At 35.3% G+C, this 23,808-nt stretch overlaps 1 protein-coding gene and 1 non-coding gene across 3 annotated transcripts; one reads left to right on the top strand and one right to left on the bottom strand.

Moving 5' to 3' along the window:
- Window positions 1–18,007: 18,007 nt before the first annotated feature.
- Window positions 18,008–21,698, bottom strand: LOC142627022 (uncharacterized). 2 transcript variants are annotated; one of them, XM_075800800.1, is made up of 4 exons: window positions 21,045–21,698; window positions 19,152–19,359; window positions 18,398–18,943; window positions 18,008–18,297 (listed from the first exon to the last, which is right to left on the bottom strand). In XM_075800800.1, exons 1-4 carry the CDS (start codon window positions 21,610–21,612, stop codon window positions 18,210–18,212), a joined length of 1,410 nt encoding a protein of 469 aa, XP_075656915.1. In that variant the 5' UTR covers window positions 21,613–21,698; the 3' UTR covers window positions 18,008–18,209. The 2 variants fall into 2 exon arrangements, with proteins under 2 accessions (XP_075656915.1, XP_075656916.1); XM_075800801.1 differs by having other exon boundaries at window positions 21,051–21,664.
- A 59-nt stretch (window positions 21,699–21,757) lies between these two features.
- Window positions 21,758–21,831, top strand: TRNAV-AAC (transfer RNA valine (anticodon AAC)). The gene has a single exon. It is a non-coding gene; the product is annotated as a tRNA-Val (tRNA).
- Window positions 21,832–23,808: the final 1,977 nt, after the last annotated feature.

Here is a 23,808-nt window from a genome sequence, read left to right as displayed (position 1 = left end):
CCTGTTGACAGTACTCTCGTCACAAGGCCGCAAAGGCTTCTGTCAACAGTTCCTGCGTTGCAGTTACTCCCTCCTGATAGCTGGCCTGCTCAGCGGCCTCTAGTGAGTGCTTGTGGGTGCGAGCCTCCTCCTTCATCCACGTAAGCTCCTTCTCCAAGTTAGAGCGTGCCCGTTGGGCTTGGGAGAGCTCGTCGTCCTTTTGGCGAAGAAGCTTACGTTGCCCCTCCACTTGGTTCTCCATCGTCCTTAAGCTGGCCTCGGCACCATCTTTCTCTCTTTTTAGGTCGGCCAGCTGCGATGTGATCTTCCCATTTTCTGCTAGGGCCTGGCGTAGGGACCTTTCTGTCTCTTGCCGTAGCTCTTGCTCCATTCCAGCTCGCTTCCGAGAATCCTCCACGAACTTCTCGGCCGCGAAAATTTCTTGGATGGCCTGCAAAAAAAATGTCAGAGGGTTAAATGTGGTGAAGTGTTTATAAATGAACCTAGAGTATAAGGGTGAGATGGAACTTACCAGAGCTAAATCCCTTTTCAATGAAAGGAACAGCTGAGGCTGGCTCATCTTCTCCAAGGCTTCCATGTCCTTGGGCAGCAGAAGAGGACGCTCCAACGCCTCGGCCTGGTGGAGGGCATGGCCTTGTTGGAATAACCTGATGTTGGACTGGAGGGGAATTGGCGCTCCATCCAATCTCAGTTCGGGAGACCACATAGCTGGTGCTCGGCGCACCTTAGCCATGTCTCTGATCTCCCCGCTTTCAACCGAACGGGCGCGCCCTTTGCCCTTGTCTAGCTTCTGCTGCTGAGTCGGCGATGGCTGCTGTTTCAGCTTCTTTTACTTCTCGCCACCAGCCCCCTCGGCCTCTACCTTCCTTTTCTTCTTCGGATCGTCGGTAGGAGGCTTGGGGTCGGCTGGAGGAGGGGGTGGTGGCAAGGCAAGGGGAGCTTGGGATCCCCTCATCCCCTTTTTGGCAACTTTCTCCCCTCTCGCGGTCAGGAGGTCCTTAAGCACGTCCATGTCCTCTTCAATAGAGTTGTCGTCTGGACGTGCTATCATTAGACCGGCTATCCCAGAGGTCTTGGCGGCTTCCTCTTCCTCGTGGAGAGGACGACAAATGGGCTTCTACGAGGCCTTTGGACATCCTCAAGTTGAAACCTATCTATCTCCTCGTCCAACGTGTTCGACGAAGACACTTGCTCCTCTGGGACAACTGTTGCCTGAGAGTGCGTGGCGAGGGGAATTGCCGCAACGGTCTGTGTGTACAATATAGTGTAGGGGTCGTCAGGAATGTCGTGGTCGGCTAAGAAGTGAGGTCTGGCTACGTGAATCCTTCTTCGCCTCCGGTCACCCGCAACGATGGCGTTCTCAATCTCCTGGAAGTCCGAGGAGATAGGGTCGTACCCTAATATCAAATGAGCCGCTCTCAGTTGCAAGTCTTCACTCACGAACACCTCTGAGCGTAGCACTCGGTTCAAATCGGCAACGTTGCAATGGCTCAGGCGCGGGCGAACGTATTGTTTATCTGCAAAGAAAGACACCAAAACAGACAAACCTGGTCAGATTTGTAGGAAATGTAATAAACTAAAATTAAAATGCTTAGTAAACGTAAATGGACATTTTAACATGTTTAGATGGAGCTATGGGGCGGGAAGTTAGATCCTAAGGAGTCAAACCTGGATCTCCCCACTCGACTAGGCAGTGGGGGCCGTCGTGCCAGTTGCCTAAGGCAATGAGGTAGTCGTCCTTCATGCCTTTATTGGACTTAGGCAGATAAGAAATCAATCTAACTACGCTAGAGCGGGATTTGATGTAATAGCCTACCCCAGTAAGTTTATGGCATTCGTACATAAAGGCGACGTCATGCCAGGTAAGGTTCAGACCCATCTGTTTGTTTAGAGCGTCAACGCTTCCTAAGACTCTAAAGACGTTGGGAGCACACTGGTTGGGGCACAACCGGTAGCTGCGGAGGTATTCCCTGGTCACGCTTCTCATAGGAAGGGTCATCCCACCTTCTATGAAGGCAATCATGGGAATGATAACCTTTCTCGTTTTCCTAGACCTAGCTACGGCTTCCGCCGGACAGTATCTTAAACCTACGTCGCTGGGAATGTGGTATTTGGCTCTGAAACCTTCCATCCCAGCGGCGGTGTCAACTAAACACTTAAATCTACCCATCAGAAAGGAACGAAAGACTAAGTTTTAAGGGAAAGAATGGTTAAGATGGGAGCCAAGGACAGGATCCGAGAAGAATGGGTTAAAGAAAAAGAATAGGAACTTACAAGTTTGAAGTTGTGCGAGTTTCCACGGATTTCTGCAGAGAAAAGGTGATTACTGATGTCTTGATGGGATTAGCCTCTGAAGAAATAAATGAAGGCGCAGGTTCCCAAAGCGTCACGACGTGCGGGAAGCGGCCTCGAAATTGCATTCGTCCTGCCCAAATTTTCAGGGGGTAACAAGGGTCGTTAGATGCTCATCTCACCGTCGAACGTGGGGGACATGGTGTAACTTACGGTAATAAATGCGCCCATTTTTGAAATTAAAACCGCCAAGTGGCATCCTCTGGAACACGAAACGAACTCCACACGCACAGTTATTTACAAAACGTGTGGGGTAAGTTCTCGTAGGATCAAAACCCTATTTTTCTCCTCGGATGCTGAAAAATAGAGTTTTGAGGGGCTATTGTGGGGAGTAAAAGGACCCAAGCGGGCATTTGGGCTCTAGCAAGAAGGGCCGATCTGTTCTTGAGCTAAGAATTTGTTAGTACTGCGAATCGGCCCATACGCCGAGGGTCCGAGGACACATCCGAGGGTGAGTTTCTCCTCGGACAGACCCAAGAGAACTCGAAAATTCACTACGAAGGTCAAGGCAGAATTCCGGAAAGACTGTTGGTTAAAAGGGGGAAACCCTGAACCTTCTAGATACACCGGTGTTAGAAAAATATGATGAGCAAAGGCTGCCACCTCCACATTAAAGACTCTGTACCTACCTCTCTAGCCGCATTAATGGGGAAGTGACCCCTAAACAGTAGAACTGAAACTTTTGGTCACTATTCAAAAGCACTAAGAGAAGAAATATCTAGAGGAGAGGGAGTTTGAGCAACACGTGGATAAAGTATCAGGAAAAGAAATATTTAAAGGGGGGTGAAGGCCAAAGAAAAGGGGCCCAGTCTGTAACCAAGAAAGAAATTAAGAATTGTAATCTTTAAGAAGAAAAGAGAAATAATACAGAAGTAGTCCTCGGCTCATGTCCGATGAGGTCCATTTGCAATTATCATTCATTATTTACAAGCGTTTGCACACTATAGTCTGTTATTAAGTTCTCAGTACCTCTAATCTAGATTTCAAGCCTACACTCTACAAATTTCATTGTTTAAGGCTCGTTGGGCCTAAGCCCATAATTGTCTTTGAGTCTAGGTGCAATTGTGCACTTACAGTTAACATGTCACATTTTTTTGAAAAATAATAATCTTATATTATTTCATAAATGAATTTATAAATACCATTGCCATCTTTATTAAATACCAAAAAAAAAAAAAGCTTGGAATGATCTTAGGCCAGGCCCAAAAAATCATTTTTCACCACTAATAATAAAACCCAAAACAAGAATAAATCCTGAAGATTCATCCCCACTGAGTTTTATTTTTTGGTGAGAAAACTTCCCCAAGTTAGACAAGCGCCTAAGGTGGGCATAGAGGCCTCATTTGGACAGTAAAAACTTGGCCACAATCCAAAACATATTGTAGACTTCAAGACAAGCTCAAATTGATCAGAATTGCTTTGAGATTTCCGTGGTTTCTATAAAAACAAAAGTTTTGGATTCAGGCTGGATCAAAAAGTACCCAGAAAATGGAAAAATGTATCCAGGAAATTTTTCTTCCATGGTTTCGCCGTACTGGTTGTCAATTCATCTTGTCTATATAAAGGCATGCAGTACCAATAAATTCATAGGGGGGGGCCATCTTTTCTTAATGCAATCTTCACTTTCTTTTCTTTTACAACTAGCTTTTTCTCGGAAACCTTTTCTCCTTTTGCTTTTGCATGTAGTTTTTCTCAGGAACCTCCTCCCCGTTTCCATTAGCAATTAGCTCCGTGGCTGAATCAGGATTTCAATTTAGAGGAGGCAAGATCAAAAACAACTACTACAACAACAACAACAACAACAATAATAATAATAATAATAAATATTACTAATAAAATTATAAATAACGGTAATTGTTACAAAAAATATATTAAAATTTAAACAACCGTAAAATAAATAAACAATTGTAAAACAACTAATTCATAGTTACTAACAATTAAAGTAAGAGATTAATCTATATACACAAATTTTAGACATCTAATTTGATTCAGTGTAATAATTTGAGAAAATAAATTTCCAACTTTCATTCTCTATTTTTCTAATTATTTGAATTTTAGATTTATGGTAAAAACTCAAAATTTGAAACTATGAAAAAATCAGAGATAGAGGTGAAAAAGATAATGGATGCTTTACTGCTTTAGTACCACACAAGATATTATTATTATTATTATTATTATTATTATTATTATTATTATTATTATAGGGATGATAAGTACAAGAGTACATTATATATATATATATATATATATATATATATATATATATATATTGGGCTAAGGATCCAATCCGAGGACATTAAATAGTTCGAAGATGGGTAAATATCTTCATAAGAATTTATATTGGTAAATGAAGAGTTACAGCCTGATCATGATCATCCTAGAAGATGGCCCGAGGAGGAACACTTCCTCGGCCGGGAGAAGCCGAGGTTTGAGGGTACAGCTTGATATCAAGAGCAACATTCCGGACGGTTCCACTAATAAGGATAAGTATCAAGAAGTGACAGGAGAGGGGGAACACCATGAAATATCTAAAGGGAAAGCTACTACCACCGCATTGAATGTTCTGTAGTTAACTCTCTGGCAGCATTGATGAGGAAGTGATACCTGAGCAGCAGTGTTCAGCCTTACAGCTACTTCCAAAAACTTCAGGAAGGGGTTGATGGGACAAGTATCTAGACCAACAATATGATCCATATGTTGAAGATAGAGAGAGGGGGAAGGATAGTATAAAAGGAAGAGGGGACACTCAAGCAAAAGGATCGGAGAGAGAGAGAGAGAGAGAGAGAGAGAGAGAGAGAGAGAGAGAGAGAGAGAGAGAGAGAGAGAAATACTGTAGACTAAGGAACAATATTTGTAATCTGTTATTAAGTGAGAGAAAGTCATATAAAGAAGAGTTAGCCTCCTCGGATTGAGTCCGAGGACGATTTACCTATACAAACTTGTTTCTATTGTGATCTTGGTCCATTATAATTGGTATATAAACTCATTAGAACCTAGATTTCAAACTCACTCTCTACAAATTAAATGTATTGGACTCTTTGGACTTATTTCTTCACTATTTTGGGCTTAGGTATGAAACGTGTCCCTACAATTATTATTATTATTATTATTATTATTATTATTATCATTATTATGTGTAAATTTTGAGTTCTCCGGGTTGTAGCTGAAGTGAAAGAAAGGAATTTGGATTAGTGAAAAAAAAAAACCTTGAATATTAGTCAAAGTGCAACAGGTTTTAACTTAAAAAATAAAGGTGATAGCTGGTGGTCATTTATTTCAGTGTTAGGTTAATTGATAAAAGTGGGAGTAATTTCTTTAGAGCATCATAAAATTTTACAATATTTTTACAATAAATTAAGGTGTTAGTATATTAAGTAGGTCAAAATAAAATAAAATAAATTATTCTAAGATCCATCCCAGCTAAAAACACAAGTATTGTAATAATATTGCGAAATGTTGTTGTGTTTCTAGACTTTCTTAAATTAGCAATGTATTTTGGAGTTTGACAAGTTTGAACTTTGGTGGGTTAGGCAAGGCATGTATTTTGTCGTATTAGTTTATCAAGGCAATCCAGAATGACATTGTCCAAGTCCAAAAAAAAAAAAAAGCATTGTTCTTTTTATTATTATTGTCTTTTTTTGGTGATTTGGAAATTTTTTTGGTAGGGTCTATGTAGATTTAATTTAGTTAAATATAGAGGAGTCAGAAGCACGCCCAAATGATGTTTTAATGAGATCCAGGACAGATATGGAGATGGAGATGGAGACGGAGATTGATATAGCTTGTTCACAATTGGGTTACTGGAGAATGAATTTTCTATCAGTGTGCATTAAGGATTGCTTTGAGTCTTTGCTCTTCTTAATCACACATTAGTTATGAGGGATCTAATCAATTAAATTCACAATGAGCTCGCATAATGTGTCATGTAGTGATAAAATGGACTTGGTTTAATTAGACTAGAGAAGTTACCATTGCTGAATAGGGGTATATGGATGTATATAATGAGAACGCTCTAGAGTAGGTAGGATGAACACAGACCATATGAGTAGTAACTTCGGGTAACGTAGGTGTGGAATTGATAAATAGTGGGTATGAGCTATCATTTAGTTAGGCTTTTTTCTTTTTGTTTATATTTGCATCTAGTTTTAAATAATATATCGAGTACCATGCTTTATCATGAATTTAGTGCATTCCTGAATCTGCATGTTTTACACAGTTGTTTAATCTTCTTTTTATGCATTCTTTTATTTTATTTATTTATATTTTGGGTTGGGTTGGGTTAAAAAATTCTAACTCGTTTTTTGATTTGTTTTGCCATATCTTGTCATGATACCCATCGAGAAAACATTAAATAGGGCCAAAAAACCCCTTTCATAGACCTTTTCTTTTAAAGGGATAAATAATAGGTCATACATAAACAATAAATTTGTGACAAACTATGCTAAAATAAAGCTTCAAGGCCCTAAGATTTAATGCTAGAAACATACATCTTTAAATAAAATAATAATAATATGGAAATCCAACAAAGAATTATAACACCCCTAGGCAACAATCTCAACCAAACTTTAAATAAGATTTATTCATTCCATTGTAATAGAAGGATTGTCTTTCTTCTGCTCATGTCCAGAATTATCTGTGAAAGATGGCCAATAAAGCAAGAATTGCCAGGCCGAGGCCAATGATGAAAAAAAGAAAAAGAGTGGGCGGGAGCTTGATAGCAATAATTGATAGGAGCGCCAGATTAGTAAGAGTAGCCGCTATTATGCTCAAATCCCTGGCCATCCTTTCGTTCCTACCGCGTTCCAAGAGAGAACCCGTGGAAGAAACTATACCCCATGCGCAACAAGCCAATGCAAAAGATCTTAGGACTGAGTCCAAAGCAGATAGGTTAGCCTCATCGAGGGAAAAGGCAATAACGACTATTTCGATAATGATTGGAATGAATATCTCTACCAATTCCTCCTGTCTCGGGTTTCTTGGTGGTATCCTTCCACTTTGTATCTCACCAATCCTGCCTCTGCTGCCGTTGTTGCCATCATCATCTCCGTTGCCCCCTCCATGTCCACCTGCACCTAAGCCACCTTGTCTCCCTTCATTTCGGCTACCCTGCCTACCTCCGCGTATTCCTTCATTCCCATTTCGGCTCCTATTTCTCTCTTCACCCGCATTTTCAGCCCCACTTCCTCTTGAATTTTCACCTCGGTGTTCAACACTAACCCTGACCTGTGAGGAGCCAAACTCAACCGGAGCTGTAAGTTCTTTGGGCCAGATCACCACACCATCCAAACCCCCACCACACCATCCAACGCTGCCTTCGAATTTGACAAAACAATCTGCATAAGGTCGTGGCGATAGCAATCCTGGAGGAGCTGAAATGTGTGAGAGCATCGCTTCTATTGAATCAGTTTTACTTTCACCGAAATCGGGTCCAGTTTCGCACTGCACTGTGGTTTTAGAAGTCAATTCCGATATTTTCCTCGTTTTGGGAAGTGTCATTGACGGTGGAGGAGGCGCAGTAAAGACTATCCCTCCGGCGATCATCTCTTCACCATCAACAAGATACATGCATTCTGGAGAAAGAGGCGTTGATATGGCTGAGAGATTCGCTTTTGATGAACCTATTTTACTTTCGTCGAAATTGACTATGATTTTTTTTGAAGCCAAGTTGGCTGTGATTATAGAAGTCAAATCCAGTACTTTCGTGGTTTCGGAAAATGTCGTTGACTTTGGAACCTCAGCAAGGGACTTCCTAACCATGGGAGGTTTAATGAAAGAAGATGGTCCAAAGGATACTGTTAGTGACCGTGTGCTCTTCGTCTTCTCATCCATGACTACAGAAGCAAATGACAGGAAGCAAAATGATAGAAAAGAAATCAATAATTATCTCTCCGTTTCCGATAACTCCTTTTTTATAATTGAGGTGGCATCGAGGAAGAAAGAGAGCAGGAAATTTGTCAATTTTCTTTTTTTTTAATAGAATGTGCGTTTGAAAATTAAAAATACTGTAGTAAAATAATTTTTAATTATATAAATAGTATTGTAAGATTCATTTTTAATGAAAGTTTTGTTAAAAAAAAAAGTTTGTGAGTCCCGTAAATAGTGCACGGGACTCACTGGAACTTAAAAAAAAAAAGTTGAAATACTAGACGTGGACGTGGACACTATATTCAAACACAGCTAATTTGTTTTTTGTTAAACATGCAATTTGTAGTAAAATATTTTTTCCCGTTGAAGCTGGTTTCCGAATTATCACCCTGATTTTAATTAGTTTAACTAGTAAAAATTTTAATGATTAAATAAGATATTTAAAGTTTAACTCTCACTTATACTAAAAATTATTGAGTATTTTAATTTGATGATAAAGAGTTATCATCATAACTAAACTCTCCTTAATTTGATGATAAAGAGTTATCATTATAATGAATTTTTTATTTCAAATTACTATTTTTAGAAAGTTTAATTAATGGAGATTTTTTTTTTGAGAAATAATTACAACATGCTGGTAACCCTACAATTTGAACATTTTTCCTTTGGCAATTAATGGAGTTAAATATGTAAAATTACTAATTTTATAACTCTTAACTCTTAAGTTTAAGATAAATTAAAAAAATAGTTTACCAAAAAATAATTTTTTCTTTAACAAAAAGTTAAGTAAATTTTTTTTTTTATTTTATATAATTTTATAAACAAGTACACATGTTTTTTTTTTCCTTTTTTCTCTTGAACATATCTACTCTCATGTTCCAAATAACTTTATACTCCCAATAGCAAGCAAATACTTCATTCTACATGTTTGTCCATCTTTATCATATTTTCACTTTTTCTTAAAATTCTAAAAAACAAATCTAACCATGCACATCTATTTTCAGGTTCCTACTAATTTCAGAGGAAGAAAATCACTCAAAAAACTCAATTAAGAAGATATGAACATACCATTTATTTTTAATAAATTTCATTATATTGATTTTTCTTTCTCCCATTTTCTCTAATTGCTCCACCAAAAAAAAAAAAAAAAAACTCACTCTCGTTCAATGGCTGAGCCAGGATTTCAATTTAGGTGAGGCAAGATCAAATAATAATAATCAATATTACTAATAAAATTATAAATAATGGTAATTGTTACAAAAAATATATTAAAATTTAAACAACCATAAAATAAATAAACAATTGTAAAACAACTAATTCATAGTTACTAACAATTAAAGTAAGAGATTAGTCTATATACACAAATTTTAGACATCTAATTTGATTCCTTGTAATACTTTGAGAAAATAAATTTTCAACTTTCATTCTCTATTTTTATAATTATTTAAATTTTAGATTTATGGCAAAAACTCAAAATTTGAAACTATGAAAAAACAAGAGATAGAGATGAAAAAGATAATGGATGCTTTACTGCTTTAGTACCACACAAGATATTATTATTATTATTATTATTTTGTGTAAAGTTTGAGTTCTCCGGACTGTAGCTGAAGTGAAAGAAAGGAATTTGGATTAGTGGAAAAAAAAAAAACCCCTTGAATATTGGTGAAAGTGCACAGAGGCTTTAACTTAAAAAATAAAGGTGATAGTTGGTGGCCATTTATTTTGAACAAAATTTTTCTCCAAATTAATTTGAAGAGAAAATTTTCAAACTTCTTGTATATATCTTTTTTTTTGTATGAAATTTGAAAATCTAATTATTGAATTTCATGTTCTTTATGTTTTTAATATACATATCAAATTTCGTTCAAATTAGATATTATTTACTATTCGATCAATAAACTTATTTTTTATACACAATTTTAGATTATAAAAATTTGAAATTTTAACATTTGTTTGATGAGATAGCAATTGATCTTTGATCTTCTTGAAATTTTACATGCATGAAGAATATAATAAGAACGTGCATTCTAACTGTTATATTTTCAAAATTCACACTCAATATAGAAATATATGAGGAGTTTGTAAAGTTTCTCTCCAAATTAGTTTGGATAGAAACTTTGTTCATTTATTTTGGTGTTAGGCTAATTGATAAAAGTGGGAGTAATTCTTCTAGTAACATCACAAAATTTCACAATATTTTTACAATAAATTAAGGTTTTAGTATATTGTAGGTCAAAATAAAATAAAATAAAATATTCTAAGATTCATCCCAACAAAAAACACAAGTATTGCAATAATATTGCGAAATTTTGTTGTGTTTTTAAACTTTTTTAAATGAATAGTGTGTTTATTTATTCATGTCATCGTACGTCTGTGTACAGGGAAATATTTATTTATTTTACTATTTTAGTAGTTAGGGGGTCAAAAAATTACTCTAATAGAACATTATAATTTTTTTTTTTAAAATGAACTATTTTGGGTGGGGTCGGCGGCAGGTGCCCCTCCTCCCCTGCTCACGATGACATTGTAGTTATAGTAGTTGGTAAGAATATTTCTCTCTATTAGTCCCATTTATCAACGCGGTTACACTGTAGTTATTGCATTAGAGTAATTTAATCAAATCTCAATCCCAAAACCTTAATGACCTCACATCATGAAGAGATGACTTGTTTAATTCGGCTATAATTCACTGACAGCATCAAGAAGGCAACGATATTTTTGTTAATTTGGTTTTAAAACGCGTTTGAGGATATTATTATTATTATCATTATCATTTAATGTTAACACTAAATGATAATGTAATATTTTTATTTAATAATAAACTAGTTTAGTTGGAGAGATCTACAACTAAACTAATTGGCAAAGAGTGTAAGAGATGAAGTCTGTTTCTTCGGAACCATCGATTCAGGAAAGCCTTCTTCAGCGCTTAAAAGGAGTGGGGAAAATGATCAAAAAAGACGAATTGGGGCTTTCAAATTTGATTACTATCTTATGCTCCATGAAATCAATATCTAGAGAAATCATTATAGACCACCACTCAATCAACTTAGAACATTTAATAATCCCGCAATACTGACATTTAAACTCCTATCACTACAAATTATGCATAAAGTCAATTGTAACTCATACTAAAATACTGAAACAATGGTAGTTAAGTTAATTCCACTTATTTTGACACAAGTTAATGACTGTAAGCAGCAATACTTGACGAATTCTCGAGTTGTTTAACCACAGTGCAGAAACACACCTTGAATACATCTCAGCTTTAGTGGCAAGTTTTTCAGCTCTATGTTGTTCAACCTGTTTGTAATATTCATCTTCTGAATCTCCTGTATCACCATCCCCCATGTCATCATCCCTATCAACCTCAAAATTGTCAACTTCATCCCCATGGCCAACATCATCCTCAGATTTGATTCCAGCTCCAACCAATACTTGGAGCTCATGCTTCCTCCGCCTTTCTCCAATATCATCCCTTTTGGGTAAATCATCATCACTAGAAACCTCCAATATCATCCCTTTTGAATACAAATGTTATTTAAATAGTGATACTTTTAGTCTTCCCAAGAAAATCAACTAGCAATATGGTTTCCCTAAATTTTTTTTTTTAGCTAGTAGAATATTTCATCACAAAGAGGAAGAACCTCTTATTTCACACAACACATTCAAAAAATTCTCCAACATATTACAACCTAAAATTCAATAGAACCAGAATCACTAGGCCATGATACATAAATCAACAATTGAATCATCCACACACATATGTAGAGCAATACTATAGTAGATAAATATTCAAATACATTAAAGTTGTCAGGTTGCAATATGAAGGGCTATAAATGAACTGACCCAAGCAACATTTTGAAAATTCAGGATTGTAAACTTAACTTTATTTACTACAAGATTTAAGCTGGAACTCACTACTAAATTACATTACATTTTCAAGCTTAATTCATTTTCTTTTAGAACAAACTTAAACCTGTTCACGAGCTACATTATTAATTTACATTTTTCCCTACAACTATAACATTTTATTCATTCACAAAAAAACTTAATAACTAAATTATAGATGAAAGTAAATAGATTGTTTCACACTTACGAACTTACAAAAGTTAAATTCACCAATATTGTATTGTTAATTTTTATTATAAATGGATAGTTTATAATATCAAGATAATATAAACAATATTTTGCTATTGTATGAACTTATTTACAAACTTACGCAATCCAATCTCAAGCCTATATAAGTATAATTTAATACATTTATATTTACAAACATATAATATTATATATACTTAAGCCAAGCCTCAAACTCATGAGGTTGTTCACAAACATTTTTTTTTTTATAGAAAGTTTCAACCTATGGCTGACTGATAATAGCTCTTTATTATCAGATCAAGACACCAATCAATTTTTGGTATAAGCGGGGATTGAACCCCAAATCTCTTATACAACCATCAGAGACTTTACTAGTTGAGCTAACTGGAACTCACTCTCTATTAAGAAATCTTAGAACTTAAGAATGGAAAATAATTGTTGCAACATGCATCAAATTAACTATTTTTTCCCATCAAAACATAAATCCTTAAGAAGCAAAAATGAATGTTTAGACGCGCACTGCACTCTACATCCATCCTCACGCATCAGTTGAAAGGATCCATGAAATGTTGGTATCAATCTCCTTTTTTGGGGATACTGAACATGGGCGACCAAACAATGATGCTCATGTTCAAAAATATTATGTTAAATTAAAATTAAAAATATTTTATTAACCTATGTCAAAATCTCCATTTTTCTTCAACCTCCACCTCAATTGATGATCCTAATGCAAGAGCAAAACCAAAATTATTTTAGAATTTACATAGAAAATTGGATAATTGTAGACATTCAAATAGGGATTTGATTTGAGATTAGATAAGTATTAGGGTCCGTTTGGATAGAATTTATTGCTGAAAACTGAAAACATCGTAGCAAAATAATTTTTAAATATGTGAATAGTACCGTGAGACCAATTTTTAATGAAAAATGGGCTGAAAAGTGAAGTTGTGGGTCCCATGAACAATGCACGAATGCACTGTTCACGGGAGAATTGGTCAACAACTGCGGCTAAAAAAAAAAAAGAAGCTGAAAATGCGTCGGAGCCTCAAATGTGGACGTGGACGTGTATCCAAACCCATCCTTAGTATTTGAGTTCAATTAGGATTAGTTTTCATTAGTTGTTATCTTTTATCTTTTTATTTCCTAGGAGCTCTAGCTCTATATAAGAGACTGGTTAATTTGCATTTGAGAATAGACAATTGATTACAGATTGAAGATTTTCCAACATTTGGGTGCTTATTCCTAACACCTTAGGTGCTAATGCCTTGGGAAGCACGCGACAACAGAGGAGCAACACCTGTGTCCGACGCGGTGTGCAGCGAGCGACGCTGCTGCCTGCGCATCGGTGCCGCGTCACTTTTTTTTTCGTTTCCCGATACGTGCCGACTTGGGCCGATTCGCGCTGAATTGGGTTGGATCGGCCAAAACCGCTTATACAGGTTGTATCGGTGTCAATACAGCTGATACAGGCCAAAATTCAAGTTTAAAAAAAAAAAGGTGCGAAATGCACTGTTTCAACTCAAACTTTAAACGTCAAAACCCTAATCTCTCTTAGTCATTTGTTTCTCATTTTTTTTGCTCAGCCCTTCTCCATCTACCTCTCGGCTCTGTGCTGTCTGGTACTCTCTATCAAACATTTGGGCATAGAATAATATATGATGCAACTAGCTGTTTTGATGCCAAAGTGGATAATGTGTTGAGGAATGAAGAATGGTATTGGTCCTTGCTAAGTGAGAAGATCTTGTAACAATTTAGAGTCAACTATGCTTGGTTCATTTTGGATTGTTGTGCTTGGTTCAGAGTTAACATCATGTTTTAGTTATTATTTACTATGCTTGGTTCATTTTGGATTGTTGTGCTTGGTTCAGAGTCAACATCATGTTTTAGTTATTATTTACTATTACTTTTAAATTTGGTATATGTTTATATAATGTAAAAAAAGTATGCTTAGCAATATATAGAAAATATAAATAAAAATATTTTTAATAATTTTTTAATCGCCACACCCGCACTCTACTTTTTCAAAAATTGCCGAGTCCCGCACTCGCACCCGCACCCGCACCCACACCTGAATATGTAAACGCACCTGTGCTTCATAGCTAATGCCTAAGTTTTGCTTGGTGTTGAATCCAAGCAACCCTAAATAGAGTAATCATCGCACAAAGGGTATACTATGGTTTCTTATAATTTTGGTTACTATCAATTGGTCAATATATTTTGGTAATGGTCAATTTGGTTCCTACCATCAAATTGCAGTTTTTTTTTTTTTTTTCACTTTTTTGGCAACCAAATACAAATCAAATTTACCAATCTTCAACTCCAGTAGACACATATATCAACTTAGCAACTAAAACAAACTCATATTAGGACCTAGAATGATTGCAAATTGAAAATAGAAAATAACAGACTAATTTGAATGCTACCAAAATGTATTAATCAAAATTGTATTTTAACCTAATTTCATTATCAATATGCTATTATATCCCATCAATGGATAAAAAAATAAACTTAAGTCTTTTTTGTTTATAATTCAATGGTTAAAATGAAAAAAGGGGAGGTTCAAACCTTGGATGTTCCCATTCGAAACACCAATCAGTGTCAATTGAGTCTATTTGAAATACTAGAATGATAATTACTTGTGAATAAAAATAAGTATTACAAAGAATACAAGATGTTTAAATAATTATTCATATGTATCTATTTGGTGATAACACATAAATAGAATCGTATTTTTGTATTTCACAGTTTGATATAGCATGATTTGATGATATAATTGATTCGTATTTCAAACAAATTTCTTAAAAAACCCTTATATAATTATATTTATAAAATCTATATGGGTTTCACTTAACATTTAATTATGTATAAACTAAAATTGTATGATTAGTATCACTATTCTTTGTCCAAAATTTCTATCTCCATATATATAAAAAATAAAAATAAAAAAAGCTGCCAACATCTCCTCTAATTATTAAATTATAATAAATGAAAAATTTTACTTGTTTCAACTTCACATAAAGGGGCGATATATAAAACAATGTTGATTTTTTTTCCAAATAAGACATGTTTCATAAAAATTCAATACATATTTGAAATTTTAATTAATAAATAAAAAACGAATTTATAATTTTTTATTAAATTTATAATCAAAATATAAATTGATTAGGTTTATACTTGTTAAAAGATTTTGTAATTAAAATATTACATGGTTCTAAAAAAAATTAAATTATTACAATCAATACTTAAGATGTCATATTTTATTGAAAAATAATAATCTTACTGTAATGTTGCAATTTGTACCTAAGCCCAACAAGAGGAAGGATATAGGCCCAAAGAGCCCAATACAATAAATTTATAGAGAGTGGGTCAAAAATCTTGTTTCTAATGAGCTTAAACGATAACAAAAGTGGCCCAAGATTACAAAATGATAATGATGGATGGGTTTATATGATGAAACTTGTCCTCGGACTCAAGCCGAGAAACAGATTCTTATATTTCTTCTCTCTTAAAGATTAATTATAGATATCCAATCTACAGTCCTATCTCTTGACCCCCTTCTTCTTTGGGACCTTCTTCCCTCTTATACTTCTTTCCCCCATCATTTATGCTCTCCACGTGTAGACCTAGACTGCTAATGTTAATACTTGTCCCATTAGCACCTTCTTGAAATTTTTAGGTAATAGCTGTAAGGCTGAAAATTACTGTTCAAATATCACTTCTTTATTAATGCGGCCAGAGACTTAGGTACAGAGCATTCGATACAATGGTAGCAGCTTCTCTAAGATATTTCCCAACTGTTCTTACTCTCTGTGCCCCCCATGAAACATATTTTCATCCACAAGACCTCCTAAAAGATTATTCTAGTCAATATGATGTACCATATGACCCTTACTTTGCTTAGCCGAGGATATACCCCTCCTCGGATTATTTCCATTAACTTCTTCCGCCACAGTTTGCTTGTGGGTCTCTATGTTTGACATCCTTATTACCATCAATCCGTCCTCAGACAAGTAAACATCCTTGGACAATGTCCATGGCCCAAAAACGCATCTTGGGCCTTTTATCCCCACACTTACATTATTCCATAAATTAATTTTATATATATGATAGAGTTCAAGTTACACTTTGTATATCTTAAGAAATGTTACACCTTTTAATAACTATTTATTCGGCTAATATTTTGAAAATCTCAATATTAGATTACATGTTCTTTGATGTTCTTAACGTGCATGTTGAATTTCATGCCAATCAAATATTGTTTATTATTCGATCTATAAAGTCATATTTTATATTTTAAAACATAAAAACATGAAATTAAGGATATGTTTGGTAATTGTTTTCTCCTTTATTTTATGTTTTCAATTTTTTTTTTCTATTTTTGAGACTAAAAAACTTGTTTGGCAACCTAAAATGGACAGAAAACAAAAACTGTTTTCAAAATTTAATTTGTGAAGGAAACTAAAAACATGCAAAATCCTGTTTTCAGTTTCTAATTTTTAAAAGTCAATGAAAACACGCATTTAATTTAATGAATCTGTCTCATTTAATGAGTTAGTATTAGAGTTCAAATCCTAGTAACAACATATTTAAGTATTTTCTATTTTTTTTTCTTCAAAAAACTATCTTTTTAATTTCAATTAAACAAACATGTTTTTTTTTTCAAAAATACAAAAAAAAATTGTTTTTTCTTTATATCCCTGAAAACAAGTTTTTGAAAATAGAAAACAAAAACTGTTACCAAACATAACCTAAACATTTGATTGATGGTTAGCTATTGATATTTGATTATTTTGAAATTTTGTAAGTATAGAGAGTATTAAAAGAAAATGTAATCCAACAATAAAATTTGTTAAAATTCACATTTAATAAAATAAAATAAAAAGATTGAATAGTGTAACCTTATTTAACACTATACCATGTGTAATTTGAACCTAACTCATATATATATATATATATATATATATATATATATATATATATATATATATATATTATCTTTCCCCAAAGCACTCATCTTTTTTAGTACTCCTTATCGCTCATCCCCTTTTTCTCTCATTAATATTCTGTTGTAAAAGCCACTTCATTAAGGATAGCAAAATGCATCCACTCATTCCGCTTCTCCCTAACTTGCCTCACTCTTTCCTTGTATAGGTTTACACATATTCTTTTATCTTCTCCAAAACACTGATCTTTCTTAGCGCTCTCATTGTTGCTCATCCCCTTTCTATCTCATCACTATTCCATTGCAAAAGCCACTTCAGTAAGAATGGCAAAATGCATCCACTCATCCCAATTCGCCCTAACTTGTCCCGCTCTTACCTTACATGTTTTCCTCGTCTCGTAGAGAATACAAGGCAAGGACGAGATTCCCAAGAAAAACCCAAAAATACCTTGGAATGATCTTGGGCCATGTCCAAAAGATCATTTTTCACCACTAAAAATAAAACACAAAGCAAGAATAAATCTTGAAAATTCTTTCCCACTGAGGGTTTTTTTTTTTTTTTTAAAGAAAACTTCCCACCGAGTTGGACAAGCTAAGTTGGGCATAGGAGCCTCATTTGGACAGTAAAAACTTGGCCACGATCCAAAACATATTGTAGACTTCAAGACAAGCTCAAATTGATAAGAATTGCTTTGAGATTTCCGTGGTTTCTATAAAAACAAAAGTTTTGGATTCAGGCTGGATCAAGAAGTGCCCAGAAAAATGGAAAAATGTATCCAGGATATTTTTCTTCCATGGTTTCGCCATACAGGTTGTCAATTCATCTAGTCTATATAAAGGCAGTACCAATTAATTCATAGGGGGACCATTTTTCTTAATGCATTTGCAATTTACACTCCATATTTCTAGTAGTGGTCTCATCGTATCAAAATTTAACTGATTTACACTACATTGGTTAGCTCCCTTCCTTTGAAGCCGTCGCAACTTGTACTCGATATTTAGAGAAAACATCAGTTAAGATAGCCTTCTCCTTGACCTTTAACCTGCATAATGATCAACAGAAATTATATGAATTAAAAATTAATATAAAAAAATTAGGAAAATCAATCAAGTCAACAACAAAATGCAAATGCAGGAGATTACCTCTTTGCAGATCCTGGAATGCCCAACTTCGGAATCTTCACTCTCTTTTCTTTTATGACTAGCTTTTTCTCGGAAACCTTTTCTCCTTTTTCTTTCGCATGTAGCTTTTTCTCTGGAACCTTCTCTCCTTTTCCTTTAGCAACTAGCTTCTTCTCAAGTACCTGGACTCTTTCTAGCTTTGAGGAAGAGGAATCAGTTAAAGAATCCTTCCTTGGTTCCAAACTATTATTACCAACATTTATCTTCAATACACCAACGGTTTCCAGGTTCTCTCTACTATCTCCCACTTCTGCTCTTACAAACTCATCATCTCTGTCATTAGATTCATCAGAGGTGGTCTCCTCCCATGAATCCAGAGAAGAACCATCCACATTGAAAGCTGTGTTTAGGTCTTCTTCCAAGCCAAGAACTGCTAGCCGGGGAGAAATGTTGGAAATGCCTGTTGATTGTACATGAGCCGAACTTGGAGACTGTATAATATCACAGTTTATCTGCTTCTGAATTTTACCAAACTCAATAGTTTGTCTAGAAAATAGTTGTACAAACCTACCACAAGAGGATTATTGTTTTAGTGAATGCAATTCTAGCAAACTGAAAAAATTAGGCTCACTTATGAACCAGCAGAGAAGTCTGTGTCCGTGCCAATCAGATGCAATGTTTAGAATGGAATAATGTCATGTATTACAAGTAACTGAAAATTTTTTTGTTTGATTGAACTCCTTTCAGAAGGAAAAAAGAAGAAGATAACAAGTACCTAGTTGCATCCTCCTCAGACTTGAAATCAACAAAAGCAAAACCCTTACAGATGGGTTCCCTAGTCTTCTTGTTCCCATAAACTGCTGGGACTATATTAAGTATGCCAGGGACCCCTACAAAAGCAGATTTCAAATCCCTATGAATGTTCTTTTTCTTAGGAAGGTTGACAACTCGTACCCGAACTCCACTTGGAACAACTTCAGGAGCTGCATAAGTCCAATACAGAAAACTCAGACTCACTTTGGTAAAAATGGAGAAGTAAACAATTCAGTGCTATAAATTAACCTGAAAATAGTTATTGATTAAATGTTTAATGAATATTACCGACAACTTCGCCAAAGCACATAAAAAAAGCACCCTATGAAATAATTTTTCACAGGCAAAAGAGTATTAGTTAAGCAACATAAATGACTGATATTACAGACACAAGGGTATCCTATTAGTCTGTGTTGGCTATTGTTGCTGGCTTGGTGCAGAGTTTTTCTGTCACCTGATTGGAGTGGGTCATTGGACCTAACTTTGTTTTCTTTTCAGTTGAATAAAAATCCTAGCTGATTCATACAGAAAAAAGAAAGAAAAAAAAATGTACAGTTTGCATGGCCATTGTGTAAGACAGATGCTCTTCAGTCTCCATAAACCACATGCCAAGAATTTTATTGGAGAAAATTTAGAGAATGTATTTGAGCAGGGAAAGAAATTCAACAAGAAGAAGGATAATGATGACTTCCAATTCTATATCCCAATGCTGTCAAAGTGTGAACAGATGTTCTTCAGTCTCCCCAAACGAAAATGATATTCCATTAACAATAGAGAAAATGAATAGAGTGAACTTAATTGGGAAAACCATGCAAAAATAGAAGTTCCTTAGAATTGAAAGCCAATTGTGCAAATTGAAAAGAAAGAATTGTAGCCAATTGGAGATGCATAATAAACGAGGGTTTTAAAAAAAGCTTCACTCCCATCATACATTTTGAACATAACAATATCATAAACTGGTAGGAACACTAAAAAATTATGCATTTTCAGATGAGAACTGCGCTTAAGGCTATTGAAATTGAACTAAGGATAAAGAACAATGGTCTTTTGAAAGGGATGAAATACTGCTGATGGTGATGAGGACAAAGTGAATATTATTTTGGTTTCTAAAGAATATGAAAAGGTAGCTGAAGAATAACCACCGAAGGATTGAAATGAGCGTCTACCATTATAGCCATGATAATAAGCCATAAAGCTAAACTTACATTAGCTCAATTAAGGATAAACTGCTTAAACAAGAGGAAAAGGTAGACTGGCTTTGCTTGCCATTATTAACATCCTTATCGGTAAGAGGAGAAAACAAAAGCCTCTATGTAATCAGGCTACACTAATCTTCCTAAGTTCTTGACATTAGCAAGATAAGGTAGTTCACTACCTTTCTTAGAATGCTTGTAACTGCATAACATGAGAGTAAATTTATTCTTTTTCTTTGGAAGCTTTGGTCCAGACTCATCGACCACAAATGAATGCTTGAGCAAGACGTGAGTAAAACTAGACTGCTCTGTTCTGTACTTCTGTTTTCCACTTACCAATCAAAACCACTAATGTCCAGCATCCATAACCATACCATACACACACACACACACACACACACACACACACACTTTTTATAGGATGTGCTATATGCATTTCTATGATGTACAGTGAATCACAGTGTCATTCTTGACAACCTTACTATCCCTAACAATAAAACACTAATTGTACAAACATTATAGTCAGATAAGATGAAAATCCAACAGATATTCCAACAAAAATACAAAATCAGCAAGACCCATTTGAGCAAATGGGTATAACAACAAATAAACCAACCAAAACATTCATCCCCTCACAATTCAACCAAAAAAAAAAAACTAACCTGTACCCTTTTGATGGTCTTTCTTGGAACTGGGCATTATGGGGTTTTTCTTAAGATTTCTAACATTAGTAGCCTGTGCTTGTATACTGTTCTCCAATTCCTCAAGCAGCTCGTCCTCAACACCAGTGTCGTACACCTTGCCTTCACCAAACCCACGTGGCTTGTTCTTCGTCCAATTCTTCATATTCTCAAAAGGTACAAACATCTCCTCCTCTTCCTCTTCCTCCTCCTCATCATCATCATCATCTTTTCCTTCTTCTTCATCTTCTTCCACATTATCATGATTAAAGGCATGAATGGCAGCTTGGCCACGCTTATTCAAAGCATGTAGGGGCAACCCAGAACGTGGATACCCAAAAAAGAGAGGAAATTGGAGATGCGTTTGGTGGAATTTGGAAAACACAGTGAAGAGAGAAACAGTTGAGGTTGAGCATGTGTTTGTGTTTGGGACAAAAAAGAGGTGGGTTTTGGTTGGGAATGAGAGAGAGGTAGTGTTGGTACATTGAGGTGTTAGAAAAGATGTTGAATTGGAGAGTGGTGGAGACACTACTGTGCTCAGCTTCACCATCTGTTTGAGTTTGTGTCTCTCAAGCTTCACTTCAAGTTCCTCTATTCTCTGAAAACCTGTGTGTTACAAGAAGATAATTAAGTCGTGCTAAAGAAAAACCGAACACAATGTATTTATATTAAAAGTTGAGCTGCTGTTTCAACATGGTGTCGTGGTGTAGTTGGTTATCACGTCAGTCTAACACACTGAAGGTCTCCGGTTCGAACCCGGGCGACGCCACAAAAATTCATTTCCAATTTATATTTTCCTTTAGTCTGACTTGCCGATCATCCTCGTTTTTTCATAATACCGAATGTACAAACATTTGTTGATTGGTGGACCTGGTAGGACCAAGCTAGCAAGCTCTAAGCTCAAGGGGAAAAATTCAAACTAACTGAAATCAGTCATATAAATTTGTAGAGGAAACGATGAAATTTAAAAGTATCTAGGGTATGTGCTTAATGTGTATGCAGTAGGGAAGTGCATGCCGTGAATACCAATTATATTTTGTTCCATGAGTGGACAACAAGGGGGTCAAATCTCAAAGTGATTAGAGAGCTGATATTGAGAGAGATTATGCATGGTATTATAGCTAAAGAAGATTAATTAAGTCCCATTAATAGCGTGCAATTAATGAGATACAAGCAAAAGAAGAAGGGAGACTTGGGATACAAGCAGCTAGAGCCAAGAATATAGCTCTACTTGCTAAACTGAATTAGAGATTGTACCAGGACCAAGAAGCACCGTGGGCTAGAGTAATTCAAAAGAAATATTGCTCCATCTCGAGAGCAAGATCCAGGGACCTGGACAAGCTTCCTTCATCCCCTAATTGGAAGGCAGTCAAATTGAGCTTCCCTATTTTCCTAAAAGGATTTTGTTGAGGAGTTGGAAATGGTTCAAGGATTCAGGTTTGGTTGGATAGTTGAATAAAAAGTGAATCTCTAAGGGAAATGATTGGAGGTCCTCTAAGCCAGGAAGATTATATGCTGACTGTGGAAGATATCTATCGGGAATATAGTTGGAATTGGGAGCTTTTATCCTTTGATCTTCCTGAAATCATCAAGGATAAAATCAAAGCAATCCCAATCCAAAACTATGGCCATAGGAAGGACACCATTATGTGGAAGCATACAAAAGATGGAGAGTTCTCAACTAACTTAGCTTATCTTTATCTATTAAGGGAGAAAGCCCAAGCCCGGTCTTTAAGGGATCATGGATATGGAAGCTTGACATTTTACCAAAGATTACTACCTTCTTATAGCTATGTCTGCACAACAACATCCCTATAAGAGATGTCCTGGCTTCTAGGGGCATCATGTGTGATAGAATCTACCCTTTATGTAAATCTTAAGAAGAACCAATTCTACACCTTCTTAAAGATTGTGAACTAGCCCGAGATTGCTGGAGGACACTTGAGGTCCCCTCGTATTAGTTAGCACCTTTTTTGGATTTCTTGAGGAATGGTTGCAAGCGAACTTTTTAAGTGATGTGGGGCATAAGACTGCCAATCCGTGGAGCACACTATTCTTGTTTACCATTTGGTCCCTTTGGAAGAATAGAAATAGGATAGTTTTTGATAATGTCATCCCCAATTCCTCTCTCCATAAAATCTGCCTAAGCCAAGCTCTTCATTACTCCTTTTGTGTGAGCAAATCTAACCTCACAGCTCCGAAAGTAGTTATTCTGGTTAAATGGATTAAACCTTTGGAGGGTTGGCATAATTTGAGCATTTAATTGGGAGGAGATCCTTTCCTTTTATTTTTATTTTATTTCCAAATACCATATTATAAAATGTCAACAAAAATTCAATTTTTTTAAATAAAGTTAAACTGACGAAGTTTTATTGAGTTTGAAACACTATAAAAAAAATAGAAAGTAATTAACTCAAGTTATAAAGTCTCTTTTGCTATAAAAAAAATGTAAAGTCTTTTGTGAATAAGAGGTTTGAGATTCAAATATAGGGGTGTGCATGGGTCGGGTTGAGAGAATTTTTCGACCCAACCCACCATAGTGGGTCAAAAAAAACTCGACCCAACCCAACCCATCACATATGTCCAACCCAACCCAACCCACATGGGTCGGGTTGAACCCATGAGTTGGACATTTTTTTTATATTATTATTAAATTGAACCCATATTTTTTTTTATTATTAATTATATAATATATTTAAATATATATTAAAGAAAGTAATAGGATTTTATATTATATATGTTTGTA

This window comes from Castanea sativa, chromosome 3 (assembly GCF_040712315.1).
Source record: "Castanea sativa cultivar Marrone di Chiusa Pesio chromosome 3, ASM4071231v1".
Lineage (NCBI taxonomy): Eukaryota > Viridiplantae > Streptophyta > Magnoliopsida > Fagales > Fagaceae > Castanea > Castanea sativa.
Note: the sequence above shows the minus strand (reverse complement) of the source record. Positions and strands in the feature narration are given on the sequence as shown.

Bases quoted from the DNA above. Each gene is read 5' to 3' on its own strand.
- LOC142627022 (XM_075800800.1), bottom strand. From the start codon at position 21,612: ATGGTGAAGCTGAGCACAGTAGTGTCTCCACCACTCTCCAATTCAACA. The intron at 19,360-21,044 runs GTTAGTTTTTTT...GGACTTATGCAG, and splicing joins AGACCATCAAAAGGGTACAG to CTCCTGAAGTTGTTCCAAGT. The intron at 18,944-19,151 runs GTACTTGTTATC...CTCTTGTGGTAG, and splicing joins TCTGAGGAGGATGCAACTAG to GTTTGTACAACTATTTTCTA.